The 25,149-nt window shown below is 51.7% G+C and overlaps 1 protein-coding gene and 1 long non-coding RNA gene across 2 annotated transcripts in view; one reads left to right on the forward strand and one right to left on the reverse strand.

Moving 5' to 3' along the window:
* ADAMTS2 (ADAM metallopeptidase with thrombospondin type 1 motif 2) overlaps positions 1 to 25,149 on the forward strand; it is a 248,750-nt gene that overhangs the window by 155,955 nt on the left and 67,646 nt on the right. Inside the window, exon 5 of the mRNA XM_055539330.1 lies at positions 18,681 to 18,764. Coding sequence (XP_055395305.1) covers positions 18,681 to 18,764 — 84 coding nt within the window. The remainder of the gene's footprint in view (positions 1 to 18,680; positions 18,765 to 25,149) is intronic.
* On the reverse strand, positions 16,737 to 19,139 carry LOC129622748 (uncharacterized). Its single transcript, XR_008700119.1, has 3 exons — positions 19,028 to 19,139; positions 17,770 to 17,818; positions 16,737 to 16,957 (listed from the first exon to the last, which is right to left on the reverse strand). It is a non-coding gene; the product is annotated as an uncharacterized LOC129622748 (long non-coding RNA).

Consider the following 25,149-nt stretch of genomic DNA (forward strand, 5'->3'; position numbering starts at 1 on the left):
AGCTACAAGAAGGGTATACTTTTATTGTAAGCTGTAGACCGAAGTGAGTTAGCAGCAGGAGCAGCAGTAGATATTTGATGGTAATGAGGTTCCATTTAAAATATGTACACATGTGTTTTAAAACCGCCATCGTCTTATAGTTGTATGATTGGTGTCTTCATTTTCTTTATTCTACCAGGATGTTAGTTTCTTTTGTGTTAATTTGAAGAACTGTTAAGATAGGTTAACTTTGTGTCTGATGTGTGTATGGGAAGCATTTCCCCCAGTTTTGTTGTTTGCCTTTATTTTGGTTGGGGGTGGCTTGTCAGTGGCTTACATTTTTGTTTGAAGTCATGTCCTGAGACCTTTCCCTCCCTGGATTTTCCCCTTGGGGACTGTCTCTGGCATTTCGTGCCCTCCCCAGAAGCTAGACTTCTGGAGTTTCGTTCTGGTTGCCCTCAACAGTGACTCCCATGGCCTGGAGTCAGCAGCAGCATTTCCCAGACCCTGGCTCTCACTGACCACTGACTGTTCTTGCTGTACATTCAGCTGTGGCAGCCCCACACCCAGAATGTCTACTGGGTACAAAACTTCCTGGGCCAAGTGCATATTGAAAATATGGTCCTTTTATTCAAAGAGTAGAAAGAGGTGTCATAAAAGGTACATATATTAATACTAAAGCCTTTTCCTTTCTCTCTCAGCCTCTCAGCTTGTCAAGATTTTTAAATTTTCTGTTTATTGTCACTCTAAGTGAAGAAAAATTAGGGTTTTTAATTATAGTCATGAATTTTGCCATGCCTAGGCTCCCCTCTGTGCTGAGAAACGTCCTGTTTGACCCTTCTTCCTTGGAAACATGCTCCCCGCTGTGTCTGGTGCTCCCAGGCTGGGAGGCCATCAGCCCTCCTGAACATACCTGCAGCTGACTCTGGTGTTGGGGGGATTCCGCTGCCAGCCCCTGAGCTAGTCTCTCCTTGCAGACTCAGTGCTGTGGGCGTGTGAGCCGGGCATCCCAAGGAGCCACGTGGGGACACAACCCCCCATGTTCACAGCACCTCCGGTTAGCTTGTCAGGCATGGAGAGGAGCTATTCTCTAGGCTCAGCTGTATGGGAGGCTAGGGAGGAATGCGCTGGGAGAAGACTGAAGAGCCATTATCAGAGTCGTATGTTTATATATGCTATATGCTGTGCTTAGTCACTCAGTCGTGTCCGACTTGTTGTGACCCCATGGACTGCAGCCTGCCAGGCTCCTCTGTCCTTGGGGATTCTCCAGGCCAGAATACTGGAGTGAGTTGCCATGCCCTCCTCCAGGGAATCTTCCCAGCCCAGGGATCGAACCCAGGTCCCCTGGATTGCAGGTGGATTCCTTACCAATTGAGCCACCAGAGAAGCCCAAGAATACTGAAGTGGTAGCCTATCCCTTCTCCAGGGGGGCTTCCAGACTCAGGAATCGAACTGGGGTCTCTTGCACTGCAGGCAATGTTTACATATATGCTTCCCTGTTGGTTCAGATGATACAGAATCAGCCTGCAGTGTGGGAGACCTTGGTTTGATCCCTGGGTTGAGAAGATCCCCTAGAGAAGGGGTTAGCAACCCACTCCAGTATTCTTGCCTGGAGAATCCCATTGACTGAGGAGCTTGGCAGGCTACAATCCTTAAGGTTGCAGAGTTGGACACGATTGAGTGATGAACATACATACACACATGTTTACATATGCACTTTTAAAAGTAAAACCTATTTGTGCCAAGACTTCAAAAAATATAAAATCTTGGGCTCAAGATCAGTGCTTCCTATGTGGCTTATAGCATTTAACTAAAGCATTATTCGTTTCAGTCCTACTCCTCCTCGACAAAGCAAAGGCCTTCCTGGTTGCCTGGGCTCTCAGGCTCCGTAGCAACCTAGTGCTGCCTGACCGAGCTGCTGGTCCAGTTGGCCTCCTTGCAGTGGTGAGGTGGCCAGTCACCCTCTCAGGAGGCCTGTGTCATGAGGCCAGGTGTGAGGAGTCTTTCCGCTAAGTGCCACTTGTTTTGAATGGCAAGATTTTTTAAAACATCAACTTTATATGAAATTTACATGAAAGTAAACCATTTATATGAAAGTTAATCATTCAGGTATGACCTAAATCAAATCCCTTACAATTATACAGTGGAAGTGACAAATAGATTCAAGGGATTAGGTCTGATAGACAGAGTGCCTGAAGAACTATGGACAGAGGTTTGTGACATTGTACAGGAGGCAGGGATCAAAACCATCCCCAAGAAAAAGAAATACAACAAGGCAAAATGGTTGTCTGACGAGGCCTTACAAATAGCTGAGAAAAGAAGAAAAGCTAAAGGCAAAGGAGAAAAGGAAAGATATACCCATCTGAATGCAAAGTTCCAGAGAATAGCAAGGAGAGATAAGAAAGCCTTCCTCAGTGATCAATGAAAAGAAACAGGAAAACAATATAATGGGAAAGACTAGAGATCTCTTCAAGAAAATGAGAAGTACCAAGGGAACATTTCATGCAAAGACGGCACAATAAAGGACAGAAATGCTATGGACCTGACAGAAGCAGAAGATATTGAGATGAGGTGGCAAGAATACACAAGAGAACTATACAAAAAAGAGCTTCATGAACCAGAAAACCACAATGGTGTGATCACTCACCTAGAGCCAGATACCCTGGAGTCTGAAGTCAAGTGTGCCTTAGGAAGCATCACCATGAACAAAGCTAGTGGAGGTGATGGAATTCCAGTTGAGCTATTTCAAATCCTAGAAGATAGTACCATTTAAGTGCTGCACTCAATATACCAGCAAATTTGGAAAACTCAGCAGTGGCCACAGGACTGGAAAAGGTCAGTTTTCACTCCAATCCCAAAGAAAGGCAATTCCAAAGAATGTTCAAACTATTGCACAATTGCACTTGTCTCACACACTAGCAAAGTAATGCTCAAAATTCTCCAAGCCAGGCTTCAACGGTATGTGAACCATGAACTTCCAGATGTTCAAGCTGGATTTACAGAAGGCAGAGGAGCCAGAGATCAAATTGCCAACATCCATTGGATCATCAAAAAAGCAAGAGAGTTCCAGAAAAACATCTACTTCTGCTTTATTGACTATGCCAAAGCCTTTGACTGTATGCATCACAACAAACTGTGGAAAATTCTTAAAGAGATGGGAATACCAGACCACTTTACCTGCCTCCTGAGAAATCTGTATGCAGGTCAAGAAGCGCAGTTAGAACCAGACATGGAACAACAGACTGGTTCCAAATCAAGAAAGGACTATGTCAAGGCTGTATATTGTCACCCTGCTTATTTAACTTATATGCAGAATACATCATGAGAAATGTCAGGCTGGATGAAGCACAAGCTGGAATCAAGATTACAGGGGGAAATATCAATAACCTCAGATACACAGATGACACCATACGTATGGCAGAAAGTGAAGAACTAAAGAGCCTCTTGATGAAAGTGAAAGAGGAGGTGAAAAAGTTGTCTTAAAACTCAGCATTCAAAAAACGAAGATCATGGCATCCAGTCCCATCACTCATGGCAAATAGATGGGGAAATAATGGAAAGATTGAGACATTTTAGTTTCTTGGGCTCTGAAATCACTACAGATGGTGACTGCAGCCATGAAATTAAAAGACGCTTACTTCATGGAAGAAAAGCTATGACCAGCCTAGACAGCATATTAAAAAGCAGAGACATTACTTTGCCAACAAAGGTCCATCTAGTCAAAGCTATGGTTTTTCCAGCAGTCATGTATGGATGTGCGAGTTGGAACACAAAGAAAACCGAGCTCTGAAGAATTGATGCTTTTGAACTGTGGTGTTGAAGAAGACTCTTGAGAGTCCCTTGGACTGCAAGAAGATCCAAGCAGTCCATTCTGAAGGAGATCAGCCCTGGGATTTCTTTGGAAGGAATGATGCTGACGCTGAAACTCCAGTACTTTGGCCACCTCATGCGAAGAGTTGACTCATTGGAAAAGACTCTGATGCTGGGAGGGATTGGGGGCAGGAGGAGAAGGGGACGACAGAGGATGAGATGGCTGGATGGCATCACTGACTCGATGGACGTGAGTTTGAGTGAACTCCAGGAGTTGGTGATGGACAGGGAGGCCTGGCGTGCTGTGATTCATGGGGTCATGAAGAGTTGGACACGACTGAGTGACTGAACTGAACTGAACTGAACTGGACTGCAAGGAAATCAAACCAGTCAATCCTAAAGGAAATCAGCCTGAATATTCATTGGAAGGACTGATGCTGAAACTGAAGCTCCAATACTTTGGCCACTTGATGCAAAAACTGACTCATTGGAAAAGACTCTGATGCTGGGAAAGATTGAAGAGGGGAGGAGATGGGGATGACAGAGGATGAGATGGTTGGATGGCATCACTGACTCAGTGGAGATGAGTTTGGGTAAACTCCAGTAGTTGGTGATGGACAGGGAAGCCTGTCGTAGTGCAGTCCATGGGGTTGCAAAGAGTCAGACACGACTCAAGCGACTGAACTGAAACTTGGACACATTAGTGGGTTTAAGCAAATTCACATGATTTTTTTCAGGATAAACTGGTAGTCTAAAGCAAGCTTGCCAAAATTAGAGCCCAGGAGCCAAATTCAGCCCATCTGTTTTTGAAAATAAAGTTTTATTGGAACGTGACCATGCCCACTCATTTGCGAATTGTCTATGGCTGCTTTTGTGCTACCGTGGTGGAGCTGAGTAGTTGGGACAAAGACCACTCGGCCCGCAAAGCCACTACCTGGGGCTCAAGAAATATGTGCACTTAGAGCTAAAGAAATCTTCTACTTGCTTAATGCCCACCTTGAGCTGACAGAGGATGAGATGGTTAGATGGCATCACCAACTCGATGGACATGAGTTTGGGCAAACTCTAGGAGATGGTCAAGGACAGGGAAGCTTGGCGTGCTGCGGTCCATGGATTGCAAGGATTTGGACACGACTGAGCAACTGAAAACCAGCAACAACACGTTGAGCTGAACCCCAGCACTTTATAGTTTCATTTGCCTCCCACTGTGTCAATGCACATGGGCGCATGTGTTAGGGAAGCACTGGGCATAGAATGAGGACCAGCTTTGGAGTCAGAAACAGTTGCATCCTAGTTTTGGCTTTTACCTACCTGGCAAAGGTCCTGCCTTGCCCAAAACTTGGTTTCTTCATCTTTACACCTCCCACACACCCTGATCAATAAAGACTGGAAGGAAAGGCACTCCTGAGGTGCCCCCAGGAGACGAGCTCCCTCTATCCCCTTCAGGCCTCTAAGACCCTGCAGCTAGAGCAACCTTTTCTGAAGGCCATTGCAGGGACCTTACACTTGAGCTGAGCTCCACCCTCTCCCTGCTCAGACCCCAGCCCACCCCCACCCTGACTTTGCCAACTGAATGGAACTAGGAAGTCACTTTGGGGATTCTGTTTAAAGCAACTGAGCGAGCATTTTAAAACAACAGAGCAGGAGGAGCAAGATTTCTGGGCAGACATAGCTGCCCCTCCTAACTAGGCTAATTGCTCATGTTCTGGAAGAATTCCTGCTCACCCACCCCCACCCCAAGTGTGTCTTCTGTCAAGGGCAGACATACTCTTTAGGCTTGTGGAGAACAGGGACCCAAAGGAGCTTCTGAGCTTTCAGAGTAGAGACTGTACCCTTTGACCCTTCCTAGCATGAGATGTTCTTAAACAATTTTTGTTGAATGATTTCTCTCTGTGCCAGGATTCAGATATTTTTCCTCTTTTCTAATTTAATCCAGAAATTGGCCTGGGCTCACCAAAGCCTTGCCAGGGTTTGCAAACAATCAGGCCCATGGGCTCCATTTCTCACCAACTTCCAAGAATGTTGGGGCCATGTGGTGATGGTAGGGAAGGCTGAGACAGGACAGGCATGTTTTCTGCGGGTCTCAGAGATGATCCCGTGAACTGGCTGCAGAGCTGCAAACCCGCCAGAGGAAAGGCTCAGGCCCCAGTCCCTTTCACATGTCTCTGGCTCTGGTTCCTGGGAAGAGAAACACATGTCTGAAACTGGGCATGAAAGGTTGGCTCCCTGAAGCTGAAGGGAAGCGAGCAGGGCTCCCGGGATAAAGAGGACACGCTGAGTTTGGGCCTGGGTGTAGCAAGGGATGTGAGGATGGACAGAACAGGCTCCCACTGTCACATGGCAGCTCCCCAGGGCTCGGGCTCTGCTCCTGGTGTAGCCGCAGCCGGGCGTCCCAGCACTGTTCCTGTTCCTCATGTTTATCCCACTGCTCTGAGAGCACAGCCCCATGAGCCGCCAGGAGGTGTGACTGCCAGAAAATACAGCACTTAGAAGGGGCAGCACCTCAGATGCTGGTGGGAGCCAGACAGAAGGCCTAATCTGGGTGTCCAGGCTGTGGACAATAGGGCGTGGTGGGGACTGGGGCAACAAGAGAGGCTACAGCCCTGGAGATCCCCTCCTGGGCCCCATTCCCTTGTGGTCATTTTGGAATGAACAGTTGAGCCCCCATTGTGAATGAAAGGTGAACCACTGTGAGCCCCCTCCCCCCGCTCCCCACCATGTCCCCTGAGAAGCTGGAAATCCAAATTTACAGGAAATCTAATTACTTTTTAATGTTGGCAACAAATTAAGACCTCACACTGCACTAGTGAGTCGGAACATGACTGGCTGCTCAGCAGGTAGATTGTTCCTTCAGGCCTAGAAGAAAGGAGGCGACGGCCTGCCCTGCTGTATGCTGGGATAGGGGATAATTAGTACTACCTCCCAGGGCTGTTGGGAGCATAACTTGAGTTAAATACCAGAAAAGTGCTTAACAGCATGCTGGGCACACGGAGAGCATGCCTTGAGTGTAAGCTGTTCCCAGTCTTCTATTTAATTGTTGGGTGCTCTCAGAAGCCTGGTCTAAATTGGGCCCCATGCTGGGCACTGGGGGCTTCCCAGGTACATGGATGCGTGTTAAGCTGAGTTTGCGACCCTATGGACTGTAGCCCACCAGGCTCTTGTGTCCATGGGATTCTTCAGGCAAGCATACTGGAGTGGGTTGCCATGCTCTCCTCCAGAGGATCTACTCCACCTGGGGATCAAACCTGTGTCTCCTGTGGCTCTTGCAGATTCTTTAGTGCCGAGCTGCCTGGCTCCAGAGGCAGAGTTAACCTGCAGGGCAGCGTGGTGTGGGCTGACGGTGTTGTGGGTGATAGAACAGCATGTGTAAAGGCTCAATGGCATCACCACATCACAGCTCGAGGCTGGGGCCGATTAGAGTGTAGGGTGCTGGGGGAGAGGCAGGAATGAGGTTGGCAAAGCCTTCTGTGGCAGGCTAAGGGGCCTGGGATCCCACAGACTATCAGTGGAGTCATGAGGTTGGTTTGGGTTCTAAAGAGATAGAATCATCTCTCTTAGGGAGTCCAGGGCTCATGCCTTCTGTTGATACCATTTCAGACACCTCTCCCTGTGGCTTAGGGGGCTGAGTTTTCACACACATGTAAGGAAGTACTTACACGATGTCTCTCTACATTGCCCCAGTGCCCCATGAGGTTCCCTTTCCTGGATATGGTCACTGAGGTTCAGAGAGGCTGAGTGGCATGGCTGGGGCATGGCAGATGGGATTCACATACCCGTGTGCCCTGGATACTGGTCCTCTTCCCGCTGCCCACGGTCCTGACTGTCTTTTCCATCTGTGACTCTCCTGGCGTTTCCCCCGGGCTTGTGTCTTCCTCCCCGCTCTAGGGTGTGTTCACCCCCTCACCCACTGACTTATTCACTTCACTGTATGTACAGAGCACCTACTCTGAGCACAGTTCCAGGTGCTAGAAGCGTCATGTTAGCAGGCCTGAGGTCCTGCTGCAAGAAGTCACTTTCCCGTGGGGGAGACAATAGACCACGTCCCTCCTCCCAGGGACGGCAGTGCAGGCAGAGGACATTTTGATGGGGGAGCTGAGACCTGTCCTTCCCTCTGCCTCTTCTGCCCTGAAGTGTGAGGCTGTCTCCTGCCCCCAGGACTCCCCCGCACCTTCCTCCCAGCTCCTGTAGGCCTCCTGACAGGTGAGGAGGGAAGTCCCCGAGCAGCCTGTCCTTGGCCTCCCCTGGGGAGCTGGCGGTTGCCAAAGTAGGAGCGCGAGTCGCCGTGGATGAGGAAGGCTGGGCAGTGTCACTCCTTGGTGACCGCTCTGGGAAGCGGCAGAGCTTGTCGCCCGCAAACTCCTGTAAGGAGGTGACAGTCGAGCTGGAAGAGCAGAGGGTGCCGCTTCCCCCACGGCTGTCCCTCCCTACCAGGTTCCTCCTTGTCTGCCCCCTGTGCTGTGGGAGCTGTAGCTGAGTGACCCTGTAGATGAGCAGACCCCTCTGCTGCCTGAGGGGTCCCTTGGTGGCATGCCTCAGGAGGGCTGGGTGCCCCAAGTTTAATGTCCGATTCAGAGGGTCTGTTTCCCTGGTTCTGCACGTTCAGCAGCTGGTGAAGGGTCAGGCACACAGCAGGGGCTGAGGAAGTGTCTCGTGAATGAATGAATCACTGAGTAAATGAGTTCTCATAGGATGACGGGGGTCCCACAGACTCCCATGGAAAAGAAGCCCTAGTAGCATAAATGCTCGTGTCCGCCTTCCTTGATGCTCAAGGTTGTTTGTCTCCAGCATAGGTGCTGGAGGTTTGAGTCGCCAGGGTGAGGGATACGCAGCTTTAATGTCAGCACTTTTGCCCAGTGCTCTCCAAAGCCTCTGCCCTGTCCCACTCGTGCTCGTGTGGGCGAGTTTCTCAGTCTCTCTGAGCCTCTGTTCCACAACAGGTAAACGGGGGGAGCAGCGCTCACTTGCAGGCTGCGGGAGGTGGAAGGTGGTGATGTGAGGAGGTGCCTGGCACAGGTCTGGGAAGGTCAGAGCTGGCCAGTGAGGTGCAGCCATTGTTTCTTTGTCTATGATCTCTGTCAAAGCAGCCCCGCTCTTGTCCTTGAGAAGCTTGGCTCTCTTGCGGGCACACTGGCTTCCCTTAGTACAACAGGAAGGACAGGGGCCTCGGCTGCTTCGAGACACAGCCAGCGCCCTCAGCTGAGGTGAGTCTGGAACTGGTTTTGACCACAAATTGGCAAAGTGGACAAGTTGGGGAGCGTGCTTTCCTGTGTGGACCTTCAGCGTGTCCTGGGAGGCACGGAGCGGGGCAGGTGTGGGGTTGTGGCACAGGAGGCCTTGGAGGGACAGAGCTGGCTAGAACGGCCGAGCTTGGATTGATCCTGAAGCTTTGGGAGCCAGCCGGGTCCTAGTCACTGAGGACGCGGCAGCTAAAGATGCAGAGGAGCCCCAGTTCTCAGTGGGCACAGACGGGCCCAATGGAGGGAGGTGGCAGTTAACAACGTAACAACCAGTTGAAGGCACTAGAGGCCACGGTGGTGTGGCAGAGGGGGTGGCCCCGAGGAGAGCAGCACCCGAGGGAGCTTAGCCCCTTCTGTGGGGATGTCCTCAGCTCACAGCAGAGTGCATGGGGGGCAGCTGGGTGTGGGGGTGGAGCACCTGGGCCTGGCAGTGAGACAGGCCTGTAGGCTCCAGTGGGCCCCCTCTGACTCTGCAGTGCTCTGGGGCAGCTCCTCGCGTGTCTGAGAGCTCAGCCCCTCTGCCTTTGGCTCTGGGATCCCTGCATCACAGGGGATGTTCACCCATCTTCTCGGCCACCCATCCATTCTCTGGTTCCACATTTCTGGGTCCCTGCTCCCAGCCTGGCCCAGGCAGTCAGCACAGTGCTCTGCCTGGGGACAGAGGCTGGCAAGGGAGCGCCGTGACCCTAACAGGTTCCCGTGGCGCCACGCGCCATGGGCTGCACGGACAGAGCGGCTTCCTACTACGTTCGGGGAGGCTCCTTACGTTCCAGATGTTAGGAATCGTGCTGAGGGATTTCACTTCAGAGGAGGGATATGTTCACAGCAGACAACTCTGTAATACTACAGGGAGCGGTGCTCTGAAACTTCTGAATTTTGCTGGGAGATCGGAATTCCTGATGACCCCCTGGCTGTGCCAAAGGCGCAGGTGGCAAGGGTGTCCCCAGTCTCTTCTGGGTCATTGCCTGCTGGGCGGAGCTCTTCCTTCTTCCTCATTATGTGGGGGACCCTGAGGCCATAGTGGCGGTGGGGAGGCGGGCCTGATGCAGTAAGTAAGTAAGTAAGAGTTGGTCACTTAGTTGCGTCTGACTGTGCAACCCCATGGACTGTGGCCTGACAGGCTCCTCTGTCCATGGGGTTCTCCAGGCAAGAATGCTGGAGTGGGCTGCCGTGCCCTCCTCCGGGGGGTCTTTCTGACCCAGGGGTTGGGCCTGGCTGTCCTCCTCGGGTGAGGGACCCTGAGGCCCTCGTGGCGGTGGGGAGGCGGACCTGACTGCCTGCCCTGCGTGTCCTCAGACCCAGGGCCGGGCTCCTGCCCTGGACTACTCGGGTGTGCTTATCCCACCCTGTCCAGGCCTGGCGCTGTGATGACCTATCCACTCTGCGGCCTCTCCTAGCCCACAGCCGCCACCTCCCACCCAGCCAGCTGGACAGGAGCTTCTGGAGCTCACACACACCTCTCAGGGCTGGGGCGGGTGGCGCCAGCCGCTGTTGAGGCCACTTTACTCACAGGGTCCCCTCACCTCCTGCTAAAGCCACCTGGGGAGGGGACTCTGCTCTTGCAGTGTTATCTCCTCTTAGGGTCCCAGTGGGGAGCAGGGCGCACAGCTCTCGGGATCTACGTTTGACCCTAAAGGTGTGTGAGAAGCAGGAGCAGGGGTTGGGGGCATAGCCTAGGTCTGCTTGCTGCCTGTCCTCAGCCGCCTCCACTAACCCTCGTCAGCCAGGGCACTTGCTGCTTCCCTGTTCCCCTCCCTGGGAACCTCCCAGGTGCTGTGGCTCCCCTCCCCACAATGGCATTTTCCCTCTTCCTTTCCTGGGGTCAAAGAGCGGTTGGGAATTAGAACACGAATCATAGGAGGAATGAAAAATCACTGTTTTCACATGCCCTGCCAGTGCCCAACTGCTGACATTGGCCAGGGGCGGGGGCGGGGGTTGGTTGTCTTGCTCACGGTCTCCGAGGCTGGTGGGGCCTTGGGGATGTCACATGGCGTCGCCACCAGGGCCTCTCCGAAGGGTTTCCTCCAGAGGAGACTCCACGCCAGGCTCCGGGGCTGGACTTCAGGGGGCACATGGAGGCTGCTGACACCCCAGGGCTCTCCAGGGCCAGGGCCGCTGTCAGAAGGAATCAAGGTCCCCGTCTTCCCCTGCTCCTTCCTGTCAGCGCCCTCCACACGGACCTCAGACAGATCCTTCTGTGTCCCACGGCCTCAGACAGATCCTTCTGTGTCCCGCAGCCTCGGCAGAGCTGTTCTTCCCTGGTCTGCAGCCTTATCCCTGTTTGATGAGCCCTCTGGTGGTGAGTGGGAGGGCTGGGCCTCCAGTCTTGGTGTGGCTGTTGGTTGCCCTGTGGCAGAGCTAGAGGGGAGAACCCCAGATCTGGGTCACACACAGGTGCCTGCTGAGGCCCAGCGCGGGCTTTGGGAAACAGCATGGCTGCGCGCTGTGGTCCAAGCAAGCCCTCCCTGGCTGCCCTGAGGAGACCCCCGGTGGGGCCAGAGAAAGAACTCGGGTATTTGACCTTCTGTCATTCGATGACAGCTTTACTGAGTTCCTGAGTCTGTGCTATGTGCCTGGGATTTTTGCTGGATGCTTTAAATATAGTGTTGAGTTTGGTTCATGGTAAAAGCCTGAGAGGTTAGAACTGGTATTGCCTCCATTTCACAGATGAGGAAACTGAGGCTCAAACGGGCAAAATATCAAGCCCAAGTCACAGGGCAAGATGGCAGCCGAGCCCACCCTGGAACCCCTGCAACCTGACGAAGTGACTGGAACGGGCAGCTTCTTGGAAGTAAACAGCACCAACACGGGCAATGGTTTAAGGCAGCTTTGCTTCTTTGTTTGCACAGTAACCATTTGTTGAGGCTCCATCTAGATTCTGGGCATCGAACTACTTGCCTGGGAGTGGAGGAACCCATCTCCACCCTGGAGACCTGCAGGGATGTCCCCAGGCCCAGCAGAGAGTGGCCTGGTGCAGGCTTGGGGACTGGATGGTTTCACCCTCATGGGAGGAGTCACAGTGCGGGGCCTGGATTTTTGTGCACAATAAGATCTTAGCAATTCCTGTCCTGCTCATTTGCATTTCATGACAGTTTGATATTTTGAGCAGAGGCTAGAGTCGTGTTTGTTCTTGCTTTGCCTGCGAAGCATTTGCTGAGAAGCGAGTGGTAAAGATCTGCAAAGGGAATGTTCATTCTCATAGTGAGACTGGGCTTTTGCAGCCCCATTTGTGTGTTATGAGACGGGCACGAATGAAAATGCTCACTGGCGGCCCGCAGACTTTCTGCCCCAGCTTCTCCAGAACTCCCTTCATCTCTACCTCCACTGTGATGTACAAGCCTCCTCCTGGAGGGCTCAGAGAGACCTTCTTCCCAGTCATGTCAAAGGCTCCGAGAACCCACAAAGCAGAACCGGCTTGTGCCTGCCTCCAAGGCCTCACAACAGACTCCTCCAGGCCTGCCTTCTCCTCACTGGGTGCTTAGGTGCCTTAGCTGGCAGAGCTTGGTTCAGAGGAAGAGGTGGTAACTTTCCTGATGGTTGGGCATAAGGGATGAGAACCCAACCAGCAGCTCGCCCCTGCCTGCCCCGGGAGGGCCCCACTGCCTGGACCAGCCTCTTCTGTCCTGCTCTGTCCTTCCACCTCAGCAGGGGAGAAGGTCACCTCTGCCCAGTAGCTGCAGGCCACCTGCCAAGGCTCACTGGTGTCCAGGGTAGAAGTCTGCCACAAAGAAAGCCAACTTTTACATTATCATGCAGAGCCTGCATCCTTTCTTATTTTCTATTCCAGAACAGAAACTTGGCTGCACCTTTGCATAAGCAAAAGGTGCATTACAATGTATTTCCCCAAACAAGAGAGTTGTTGGCCTCTCTCTGTGCAGAGAAGCCCTGCGGCTTTGGACAGAGGTGAGTAGCTTCTCCCCAGCACACAGGAGGCCTCAGGAGGGCAGGGAGGGTGGGCAGGCTCTGGGGCGCTTGGCCTGGCCTTCGATCATTGCAGGGCACGCTGCTGTTGCACTTTGGCCCATTGCCTCTTGGTCCGCATTTTCCGGTTATTCTCTCGTTCACCCATTCAAAACTGTTTACTGAGCATCTACTGTGTGCTCAGCACTGCTAGGGACACAGCAGTGAGTGAGGAAGAGGGGTGCGTCCGCATCAAGCGCATAGTCCAGTACGGGAGCAACTGCTGTTTTTGAAATTTAGTTTTTTTAACACCAAAAGCATTTTGTATTGGGCTGTAGCCGTTTAACAATGTTGTGATAGTTTTAGGTGAACAGTGAAGGAACTCGGCCATACCTATACATGTATCCATTCTCCCCCAATCCCCTTCCCATCCAGGCTGGCACATAACACTGAGCAGAATTCTATGTGCTATACAATAGGTTTTTGTTGGTTATCCATTTTAAATATAGCAGTGTGTACATGACCTTCCCAAAGTCCTTAACTATTCCTTCCCCCTAGCAACCATGAGTTCCTTTTCTAAGTCTGTGAGTCTCTTTCTGTTTTGTAAGTTCATTTGTATCATTTTTTTTAACATTCCACATGTAAGAGATGTCATATAATATTTCTCCTCTGTCTGACTGACTTCACTCAGTATGACATTCTCTAGGTCCATCCATGTTGCTGCGAATGGCCTTATTTCATTCTTTTTAATGGCTGAGTAATATTCCACTGCTAAGTCACTTCAGTTGTGTCCGACTCTGTGCAACCCCATGGACGGAAGCCCACCAGGCTCCCCTGTCCCTGGGATTCTCCAGGCAAGAATACTGGAGTGGGTTACCATTTCCTTCTTCAATGCATGAAAGTGAAAAGTGAAAGTGAAGTCGCTCAGTCGTGTCTGACTCTTAGTGACCCCGTGGACTGCAGCCTACCAGGCTCCTCCGTCTATGGGATTTTCCAGGCAAGAGTACTGGAGTGGGGTGCCATTGCCTTCTCCTAATATTCCACTATATACATCTCTGTATAGCACATCTTCCTTATCCATTCCTCTGTCTATGGACGTTTAGTTGTTTGCATGTCTTGTCTATTGTAAACAGTGCTGCATCGGGCCATATGTTTCTCCAGATATATGCCCAGGAGTGGGATTGCCGCATCATGTGGTAGCTCTATTTTTAGTTTTTTAAGGAACCTCCATGCTGTTCTGGGAGCAACTACTTTTCAGGGCTCACTTTGAGCAGGGGATAGTTGTGCTGGGGGAAGAGCATGAGAAACCGGAGGCACACAAGTACCAAGGTCCCAGGGAAGGGTAGGACTCCCTGTTTAAGAAGCTCAGACTGGATCCTTGTAAGCAAGCGGGGGCAACCTGAGAACCCCCAGCGGGCTTCCTCCCGTTGTAGGGGGAAGGCCCTGGGCTGGGGGTTGCGGGACGCTCGCAGGGTGGTAACTGCCCTCCTCCTTTGAAACACATTGATTGCCCTTTGCTTTTTCAAATGCTTTTTGAGAATCCAGAGGCTGGAGAGGGAATTACAGGTACGAACCATTGCATAAGCAGGAGAAGGCAGAGTTGTCAGGAGTGAGGGTTCCCGAAGGAAAGTAGCTGAAGTGGAGCTCAGAGAAGCAAGCCAGGGCCACCTTTGAAAGGGCCCCACGTGCCAAGCTGAGGGCTGAGGGCTGTTCCTGAAAGCGCTGAGGAGCCGTTGAGGGTTTCAGGCAGAGGAAAGAGGAAGTCAGACCTTTCGGAGTGGCAGCCATCATAAAGAATGATCCATGAGGGTGGGAGGTTGGGCAGGAGGACATGGGGTGGAAAGGAGCTGCTTCCTGTCTGCCTGTTGAGAAAGTGGAATGGGGGTTGGGGAGAAAGGGGCATTGGAAGGGAGATGTTGGGAAGCTGCCTCTGTCTTTGTGGCTTTTTGTGCTGTGTCTGTGAGCTCTCTGCTTGGCAGAAATATTGCCCCTTCATGGGGGTCTCCATGCCACAGTGGGCCCTGCTGGGAGCATCCTGTGGGGAATGGGGTGCAGCTGGCTTTGTGGGGCTGTGGCAATTTCACAACCCGCTAAAAAGTTGGTGTGGCCCTGGGGGGCAGGGCAGGGCCCTCTCCTCAGCACAGCCAGCCTCCTCCATGCCCCACAAGCCCTGCATTCTGCTCTTTCTGGTCCTGATGAATCACAGCTTGGGCACTGGGAGCCGGACGCCAGAGGGGCACGTGTTTGCAGGCGTAAGGGTTCAGTCACACCACCTAATGGGCAAGAAGACATGCCCCGCCAGCTGGTTACCGCGGGGTTCCCACCCGCTGGGGGGTCTGCAGGGGCCGGGCCATCAGGAGGGCTTGGGAGTAGGGATCCGGGTTGGGGACCACCTAGAAGGTCCAGCAGCTGCCAAGAGGTGCCTATGCTGTAGAGAGGGGCTGGGGCGCACCCAGCTCAAAGCCCCGATTCCCAAAGAAGCAGGTTGTGTGGAGCTGTGTCTCTGTGTGGAAGGGCGGAGGCTTTCTAGGAGAAACAGAGAAAGGTGCACCTCAGTGGAGGGCACCAGGGCAGGCAGGGCTGGGACACCTCAAGAGCAGGCCTGGCTTCCTTTTTGGCTGTCTCCTGGGCAAGCTCTGGACATGCCCTATTTAGCTCCCCAGCAGTCCTGAAGGCCTAGTTGGTCTCCAAGGCCAGAGGCAGGGTGCCCAGCCCCACTGCCAGGAGCTGGTGGCTGGTGGGCAGCTCAGAAGATACAGCTGGGCCTTGTGCAGCAGCCTGACACCTCGGCCCTGAACACCTGGCCCTCACCCCCAGTGGCAGGTGGGGCTTTGCCTCGCAGAGCTTGGGACCTAGTGGTGGAGTTGCTGGGGGGTCTGGCCCCCTTCTGTCCGGAATCAGGAGTCAGGGTCAGACCCGCCCACTGTCCAAGAAGGACATAAGAGCCCTTCCCCGAGATGAGAGTGGCCACCCTCAGCCCTAGTGGTGGGGCCAGGAGACAGGAGGGCCTTGATGGCAGGCTCTGGGCCAGCAACTGAGGTGGGGCCAGCCCTGCATCTCCTTCCTCCCTCGGGGGCCAGCCTCGGCTTCCTCATCTCTCAGGAGGGCTTGACACCCTTCCTTCTGGCCTCCAACAGCTATTGGGAACATCAAAGGAGATAATTCTGTAAACTCAGCCCTGAATCCCTTCCGAACAGCAGGCTACCCTGCCACTGTCTTTGGGTCCCCAGGCGTAGCTATCTGAAGTCACCCAGACTTCAGGGACTTGAGGTGACCTTGTCCCCTCCCAGGTCCCAGAGAGAAGGTTCAAGCTTTCTCTGCTTTCATCTTCTTCCCAAGTATCTGAACTGTTTTCACTCGAAGCATGACCTAGGAGTCAGAAGTGAAGCATGTAGAGTGAAGCTTGCCATTCACCCCTTTCTCTGCCCCCTCTCTTCTCTCGTGCCCACCCCTGCTCCCCGCCCCAGGGCCAGCGGAACCTTCCTGTATCACTGCCTTCTTCTGCTCTACACCACAACTTTCGGTCAAATTCTGTGAGCCAAATTGCTTGTGAGAGATAAAATGATACTTTGGAGACAGACAAAAAAAAAAAAAACCCTCTCTCTTAGGAAAAACTGACTTTTAGGGTTATTGTCTCACTGTGGACCAAAAAGCCCAGGTCTGGTTTGACCCTCAAAGGTGGGCAAGGACATCTGGATTTAGAGGGTGTGCACCCTGCCACTGCGACCTCCTGGGGGCTGCAGGGTGACATGGCTTAGCAGCAGTGACAACCCCAGCTTTGCTGTTTTCACCAGGATCAGTCCATCACATACGTGTGGAAGTCTAGTCCTTACAAAGCAAGATGAGACTTCATCTTGTTTTACTGAAGGGAAGGCCCAGTGTGGGTGAGTTGGCTCCACCTTGCCAGTCATAGCTTCACCTTGTCGGCGTGTGACTCTCAGGCCAGTGTTCACTCTCTCCAGACTCATGCACGAGTTGCAGTGATCATCCTGTAGGCTATCAGTCATCGCTTCCCTGGAGGAAAGCCAGGTCTGGGCAGAGAAATTATAATTGGAAAGTAGATTTATGGGCAGGAGGCTTCCCACGGGGCCACATGTAGGGCTGGCTGGAGGCGTCCCAGGACCCCTCTTTCCCTCCCACTGGTGCCACAGCAAGGCTGACAGTGATCACCAGGCTCTTTGTCTAGCATGCCCCATGTGCCTGCCCACCCCATCCATCGTGAATCGATTTTACTTGCTAACTCTCAGATTTCCCAAAGGGTTTTCCTGCCGTTTGCAGGTAGCAATTTCCATTGCTCAGATAGAGATTCAAAAAGTTGCGATTCCGGGGGAGAAGGGCCCTGGCCTGAGATGACAGAGGGGGCTCTGGGACATGCATTTGGCGGGATCTGCCCTCACCAGGGGAAGGTCAGCAGCCTCTGGGGTTTGGTCGGCACACAGGGAGGGCCTGCACAACGAGTTCATGCCTCTCCACTGAGTGATGGCATGAGTGGATTTGTTCTCTTGACAAGTGTGTCCTGAGTATCTGCTGGGTGCGACTGCATCCTGAGTGCTGGAGACATGCAGGGAAAATACAGAGAAGTCAGGAAGTGATGGACCCTGATGCTTGCTGGGAAGCAGATGAGATCTGGAGGCTGGGCCTCCAGAAGAGTCAAGTTTGGTCAGGAAGTGAATGAATGCAGGGGGTGGTAGGGAGATCACTGTTCCAGGTAAGATCCTGAGAGTGTGTGAGGGTGCAGTTAGTGGGAAAGGGAGACTTGGCTGGCTCCAAACCTGGGGTTAACCATAACCAGTGTTTCTGGAAGGCCATGCAGGCTATGCTGTGGGGAGGGGAGGTTCCTCACCTTTCTTGTGCCGTGGACTCCTCTGACTTCTGGTGAGGCCCACGGGAACCTGTTCAAATAATGTTTGTAAATGTAAAAAATAAAATACATGCATGTGCTAAGTCACTTCGATTGTGTCTGACTCTTTGCGACCCTATGGACTGTAGCCCACCAGGCTCCTCTGTCCATGGGGCTTCTCCAGGCAAGAATACTGGAGTGGGTTGCCATGCCCTCCTCCAAGGCATCTTCCCAACCCAGCAGATGGGTTCTTCACCACTAGCGCCACCTGGGAAGCCCAAAAAAGAAAGTAAAAAATGATAAAATACAAAGGAAGCCCACTGAGTCAGCTGTAGTTCCCAAAACAGAACACAGAAAGCACCTTTGTGGTACAGCAATATCTGTTCTTAATTAGCACATTAAAAATTAGATCTGGGGGTCACCTAAAATGACTCCCCTTTCCAAGCTGTGATGAGTACAGATAATATCTCACAGCCACCGGCAGCGCCTATGGAGTAATTTCTACCAGTGACAGTCCCAGGATTGCCCCTTCTACCGCGGTTTGAGCCGTGTTCACCCTGGCAGAAAGGGCTGTGTTGCAGTTAGAGGCTCCAGCATTTAGCGTGGGCAGTGTCCACATCCCAGTGTAGGCTCTAGGTGGAGATTCCCTGGGGTGGTCGGAGGGGCTGCTGAGGAGAGAGGGGCAGTGTCCACTCAGTGGTTGGCTGTAAGGGGGCAGGAGGAGCAGAGGGAAAGGAAGGGGTTGATTCAGAACTGATGGTAATGCCTGAGTATGAAGTGTGGCAAGGAGGAAGGGGTGGGGTGGTGTGCCCGGGTTCTGCCCCGGGGCTGAGCTGGTGGCGATGCCATTTACAAAGCCAGGGCTGGTCTGTGAGCCTGTGGTTTCTGCTGACGTGTCCCTGGTTGTCTTTCAGGTCAACGAAATCTATCACGATGAGTCCTTGGGGGCCCACATCAATGTCGTCCTGGTGCGGATAATCCTGCTGAGCTACGGGAAGGTGAGTGGGCACCTCACCAGGACCCCCACCTCTGTGGGATGAATGGGGCCCTCCAGTGGGGCAGAGGCCCCCTTGAAAAGCCTTTATGTTGGCCAAAACCACCTCGCCTCTCCCCAGCTGTCCCGTGTTTCCTGTAAGAAACAAGGAACTTGTGAGCCGCCCCTGCTCTCCTTTCAACCTCACTTTCTCTTTAAAAATTTAGGTTCAGGTTTGGTGAGACCAACAGCTCAGGAGGTGACTGCCATGGAAGAGCTTTTACCCACAGTTTCTGGCCCTGTAAGGCCACACAGGGAAGCGCCAGGGTTGGTCGGGAGGCCTGGGGGAGGAGAGGGAAACTGGGTGAGCGCCTTCATTATGGTTTCCTCGGGAAGGACCAGGTTAATCACGGGTAAGCAGGCTTAGGACTGGCCGGTGTGAATCATCTCAGTGGGCTCTGGGGATCCAGGGCGGGCTCTGGGGAACCAGGGCTGCCTCTGAGTGCCTGGTGCCTGGTCCTTGGGGATGTGCTCTGGGGATAATGGGCTGGAGCGTGAGCGCCCGATGAAGGAGATGGCTGGGGGTGTGGACTCTGCATCGGTTGGTCTGCATTTGAAGAGCATATGCTTCACAGTGAGCACTTTACTGACTCTGGGAATTGGTTAACCCTGGGAGGGACAGTTTCTCCCAGGTCAGCAAGGCCCTGGATGTCAAAGCAGCAGAAACGCAAGGTTGAGACGCCCCTCAGTTTGACTCCTGCCTGCGTCTTCAGCCTACGTCCTCTTCTCATGCCACGTAGCTGCTGTTCTCACTGAGCACTCTTGCCCTTCTTATACCCCTTTGCCGTCAGACTTGAAGCCTTTTTCCTATCAGCATGCAAGGTCTATGCAAGCGGAGTTAGGAAGCCCCCAGACGGAAAGATAACGGGGTGGGCTGAAAGGAGAGCTGGTGAGGAAGGAAGGAGCCTCGTGGTGCCAGGCCAGTGTGAACTGAGCCAGGCCTGTGCTAAGCAGCTTGGGAGCACTTTACATGAAATTAACTCAATCCAAGGACAGAGGAGGAGGTGGAGCTATGATGATCCCATTTCACAAGTAAGGACTTGTGAAACTTAAACTGAGGTTTAAGGCAGTTCAGTGGCATGAGTAGCCAGTAGCATCTGGCTCCTTAGACTTCCCTGGTGGCTCAGATGTTAAAGCGTCTGCCTACAATGCGGGAGACCCGGGTTCAATCCCTGGGTCGGGAAGATCCCCTGGAGAAGGATATGGCAACCCACTCTAGTATTCTTGCCTGGAAAATCCCATGGACAGAGGAGCATTGTAGGCTACAGTCCATGGGGTCGCAAAGAGTCAGACACAACTGAGCGACTTCACTTTCTTTCTTTCTTTCTCTGGCTCCTTAGGAGTCCAGCTTCTCACCCTGGCAGCCAAATTCTGGAATCTGTGGTCTGACCTCACTCAGTATGAAAAAAGTCAGGTCGTATTAAGATGAAGCCGAGGCACATCAGGCGTAGTAATTATGTGGAGGGTTAAGTCCTTTACTCAGAGGCAGAGTCTTAGTCTCACAAAATGAAATTGAACTGCAGACAACATAGAAGGCCTGCAGTACAGACATGATGACGAAGGCCCTTGAGCCCACTTTTCCTACCTTGGGAAGTGTGTTTCTCTATAGTGATGCCAGTGACCACTGCGGAGGATGGTAGTCGTGGTCCCTCGATGTCCCAAGGACAACGTCAAATGTACCAGAGCAGACTGTCAGAACAAGGGGGAATCTGCAAAACACCTAACTGCAGGAGTCTTTCATACCCTTTCCAAGACCTTTAACAGATTACATTCTTAAAGGCATGCTGCTGCTGCTGCTGCTAAGTCGCTTCAGTCGTGTCCGACTCTGTGCGACCCCATAGACAGCAGCCTACCAGGCTCCCCTGTCCCTGGGATTCTCCAGGCAAGAACACTGGAGTGGGCTGCCATTTCCTTCTCCAATGCATGAAAGTGAAAAGTGAAAGTGAAGTCGCTCAGTCGTGTCCGACCCTCAGTGACCCCATGGATTGCAGCCCACCAGGCCCCTCTGTCCATGGGATTTTCCAGGCAAGAGTACTGGCGTGGGGTGCCACTGCCTTCTCCTCTTAAAGGCATAGGAGTTTCAAATAATACAATGCTCATTTGCCTGGAGAATCCCAGGGACGGGGGAGCCTCATGGCCTGCCGTCTATGGGGTCCCACAGAGTCACACATGACTGAAGTGACTTAGTAGCAGCAGCAGCATGCTTAGTTGCTCAGTTGTGTCCGACTCTGCAACCCCATGGACTATAGCCCACCAGGCTTCTCTGTCCACAGAGTTTTCCCTAGCAAGAATACTGAAGTGGGTTGCCATTTCCTACTCCAGGGGATCTTCCCAACCCAGGAACTGAACCCAATGTCTCCTACATTGCAGGCGAATTCTTTACCACTGAGCTGCCTGGGAAGCAAATTAATATAATGGGTAAAGTTAAATTAGTTATACCATCTTTTCCCCTTGCTATACCTATCAAAGATATGCCTTCTTTTTGAGGAATCATAGAACACTTAACAATTACAAATGTACTTTAGGTCATAAAGAAAGTTTTAGTGAATTTCATACAGCAAAAATTGTTTGGACTATACTCAGTGCTCTAAAACTAGATGGAGGAAGGGGATATATAAAAAGAGTAAGTCCAGTCTCTCTGAAAAAAAAATCTCCTGGGAAGAATATTGTTAGAGCCTCAATTGCAGACTATTGGGGAAAACCAATCAAAATGAGAGCACTACAGATCAAAACCTGTGGAGTGTGGCCAAAGCTGTATTCAGAGGCAGGCGCCTCCCAAGATCACCCTGAGCGAATGAAAACAAGTTAGCTCTGTATTCAACTCAGTAAGTTAGAACAGATATTAACAACTACCCAAACCCGAAACCTAAGGAAAGTAAAAAGGAAATAGTTTAGGAAAAGACAAAAATCAATAAAGTAGCAAATAGAAAGTAACAATAGGCTCCATCGAGAAGCGAGCCTTGGGAAAAGCAAACCTTTGGCATATTTAGTCTAGAAAGAAGAGAGGAAGCATAAGCTAAAAGATCAGAAAGCATACGTACAATGCAACCCACAGCCGGGTGCTTTTCCTGGCTGAAGGGAAAGCTTTGGGGACAGTTGCTGCCTGGGCCTTTTCCTGACCCCTCCACCCTGATACCCAGTGGTGGTCTGTGAAGGAGGGGCGTGCACACCTTCCTCTGCAGGTAAGCAGGCAGTTTGTGGCAGGGTGGGACATTCTCGGCACGCAGGCGCAGTATACAGCGGGGTAAGGCTAGGGTGACCCACGCCCAGTGATCCCGTTCCAGCCTCCGTTTGCTGACAAAGGGCTTTGGAATGTCCGACGGGACTTGTGCATCCCCATTAGAGCAGTCATCAATGTGCTCCCTGTTCCTCCCCCTCCTGCCCCCTCCTCAGGCTGGGTTCCCCTTTCCTGGCCTGAGACCCCTCATTAGCATCCTTCGGCATCTGAGGAATTTCGAGGCTGGTAGCTTGAGGGATGGGCATGGTTATATCCAGCCCCCTCCCCACTTTTTGCCTCTGCAGAGGGCAGCGGGTAGGAAGAGGAGAAGAGCCACCGAGTGGTCAGGGCATTAAAAGGAATAACTGGAGGGCTGTGTGTGGTTAACTGCTCACCAGTGCGGGCAACGTTTTGGTTCTCATTTGGCCTAGGAACTGTCTGTCTCCTTCCCAATGTTAATTACTCCATGGAACAAAGCCTTGATTATTTTAACTACTTCCTGACAGACTTTGTGCTAAATTGTCCCCACCCAAAGATGTTTCTTCTTGTTTTTCTTTCCTTAAGTATCTCAAGCAGGTAGAAACCTGGTAGAAACCAGTAGAAAACCTGTAGGTAAGATTTTGAGAAACTCTGGGTCAGGGACCCAGAAGATCTTGGGAAATTCAGGATTTCTTGGGGAAATGGGAAACCCCATAATCATGTGGGAACTCAAGTGCTTCACTGTTTTCAAAGTTATCTTAAAATTACCTCTAAACAGAGAATCAGATAACCTGTTTTTGCCAGTATATTTTATTCATTTGCAAGGAATTATTAAGCAAAGATAATGCAATATCATATAAACAATTTCAGAATATATATATGTTCTAAAATCCACCCAATTTCTCTTTCAGGCCAATATGATTCCTACATTCAAAGTTGCCAGAGGTAGCATATCTAAGACAAAGTACAGACCTGTTTCACTTCTAAAAATAGATGTAAAAAATCATGAGGCTTTAAGCCTTTCATTCAATAATACATAAAGAGAAATTCCCCTCAGGATTAAATAGGGTTTATTATAGGAAGGTGATGATTGTTTAATATCAGAAAGTCTGTTGATGTAATTTGTCACATCCATTTGCCTAAGGACAAAGCTCATCATCTAACAAGCACTTTTTGAGGGTTTTTGTGCATCAGGTGTCACCCCCCGGACCTCAGGGGCTGCTCTGGAGTGGAGGTGCAGACAGGGAAACATTTATAACCGAGGGCTCAGAGACTTGGCAGGGGAAAGGTGGGGCAGGCAATCCTTCCTCGGAGGTCAAGGCAGATGACTGGAGGCAGTGACTTTTCAGCCGCAGGGAGGGAGTGAAAAAGGGGACGAACCAGCACAGGGATGTTTCAAGTTAAAGGCAGGAAGAGAGCAGGCCGTGGGAGGAACAGGGGGCAGCTGAATCTGACTGAAGGGGACAGCGCAAGATGGGAAAACAGCAGAAGTTGGTGTTGAAGAAGCTAGCTGGAAGGAGCGGATTCTCAGGGCTCTGTACCTCCTGCCAAGGGGGTTGGTTTTCTCACTAGGGCAGTTTCTAGCAGGAGAGTAACACGATCCGATTTGCATTTCTAAGAAGATCCCCAGGCTCCAGTGTGCAGAATGGCCGTGGGAGTGGTGGCTTGGGAGAAAGTGGGCAGCGTCAAAGGGAGGACAGTCGTGGGCTGTCCTGGGACCATAGCCACAGAGAAGGGAGAGAATTTTAGGAGGCCAGACCAGGAGGGGATGGGTGCTACGTGGATGAAGGTGAAAGGCCACTGAGCTTGTGCCTTGGGCAGCCTGCTAGGTGATGAGGCGGCCCCTGAGGTGGAGAGCACAGGAGGGGACGGGGCACGTTGGGGAGAAAGGCAGCGAGCTGAGAGGAGATGTGTTGGGTCTGGGGCACCTCGTGCCATTCCAGGAGGGCCAGCCAGGGAGACACTGGCACGCGGGGCTGAAGCCTGGAGGGCAGAGGAGTGCATCCTTTGCAAAGGCATGGGTGGGGTGCACAGCGGAGCACCCTGAGTCTGGGCACCTGGCAAAGCCCAGGAGCCCCTGCTGAAGGCACCAGCAGGGCAAGGAGCCTGATCAGCTCCTTGGGAGCTGAGAGGGTGAGAACTGGTAACAGATGGTAACATCACAACCCAAATTTTATTTAAAGGTAGAAAAAGAAGCACATTGTCCCTAAAAGTGTTCTGCATTGCTAATTCTTAGGATGTTCTTAGATGTTTGCATAGGAGAATAGAGGGGTTCCATGGTCAAATGAGTCTGGGAAAGGCCTACATGACAAAGTAAAACAGGTATTTCTGACAACAAAATTTCTCAGAGACTTTACTATGAAAATGTGCAGGGTGAATCTCCAAGAGGTGGGTCAATACACATGGTTTCTCAAAATTCTTTCTCAACAGAACCCTTTTCCTCATGGAATCAACATTCTACAGAATTTGCTTTGGGAAATGCTGCCCTTATGAGACAGTTACAGTAAAATGGGCAACGAGAAAGAGACATATAATTTTGTTACTGAGGTTTTGGAAATTCTCAGTTCAGTTCAGATCAGTCACTCAGTCATGTCCGACTCTTTGCGGCCCCATGAACCGCAGCACACCAGGCCTCCCTGTCTATCACCAACTCCTGGAGCCCACCCAAACCCATGTCCATCATGTCGGTGATGCCATCCAACCATCTCATCCTCCGTCGTCCCCTTCTCCTCCTGCCCTCAATCTTTCCCATCATCAGGGTCTTTTCAAATGAGTCAGCTCTTTGCATCAAGTGGCCAAAATACTGGAGTTTCAGCTTCAACATCAGTCCTTACAAAGAACACCCAGGACTGATCTCCTTTAGGATGGACTGGTTGGATCTCCTTGAAGTCCAAGGGACTCTCAAGAGTCTTCTCCAACACCACAGTTCAAAAGCATCAATTCTTCAGCTCTCAGCTTTCTTTATAGTACAACTCTCACATCCATATATGACTGCTGGAAAAACCATAGCCTTGACTAGACGAACCTTTGTTGGCAAAGTAATGTCTTTGCTTTTCAATATGCTGTCTAGGTTGGTCATAACTTTCCTTCCAAGGAGCAAGTGTCTTTTAATTTCATGGCTGCAGTCACCATCTGCAGTGATTTTGGAGCCCAG

Source organism: Bubalus kerabau, chromosome 1 (genome assembly GCF_029407905.1).
Source record: "Bubalus kerabau isolate K-KA32 ecotype Philippines breed swamp buffalo chromosome 1, PCC_UOA_SB_1v2, whole genome shotgun sequence".
Lineage (NCBI taxonomy): Eukaryota > Metazoa > Chordata > Mammalia > Artiodactyla > Bovidae > Bubalus > Bubalus kerabau.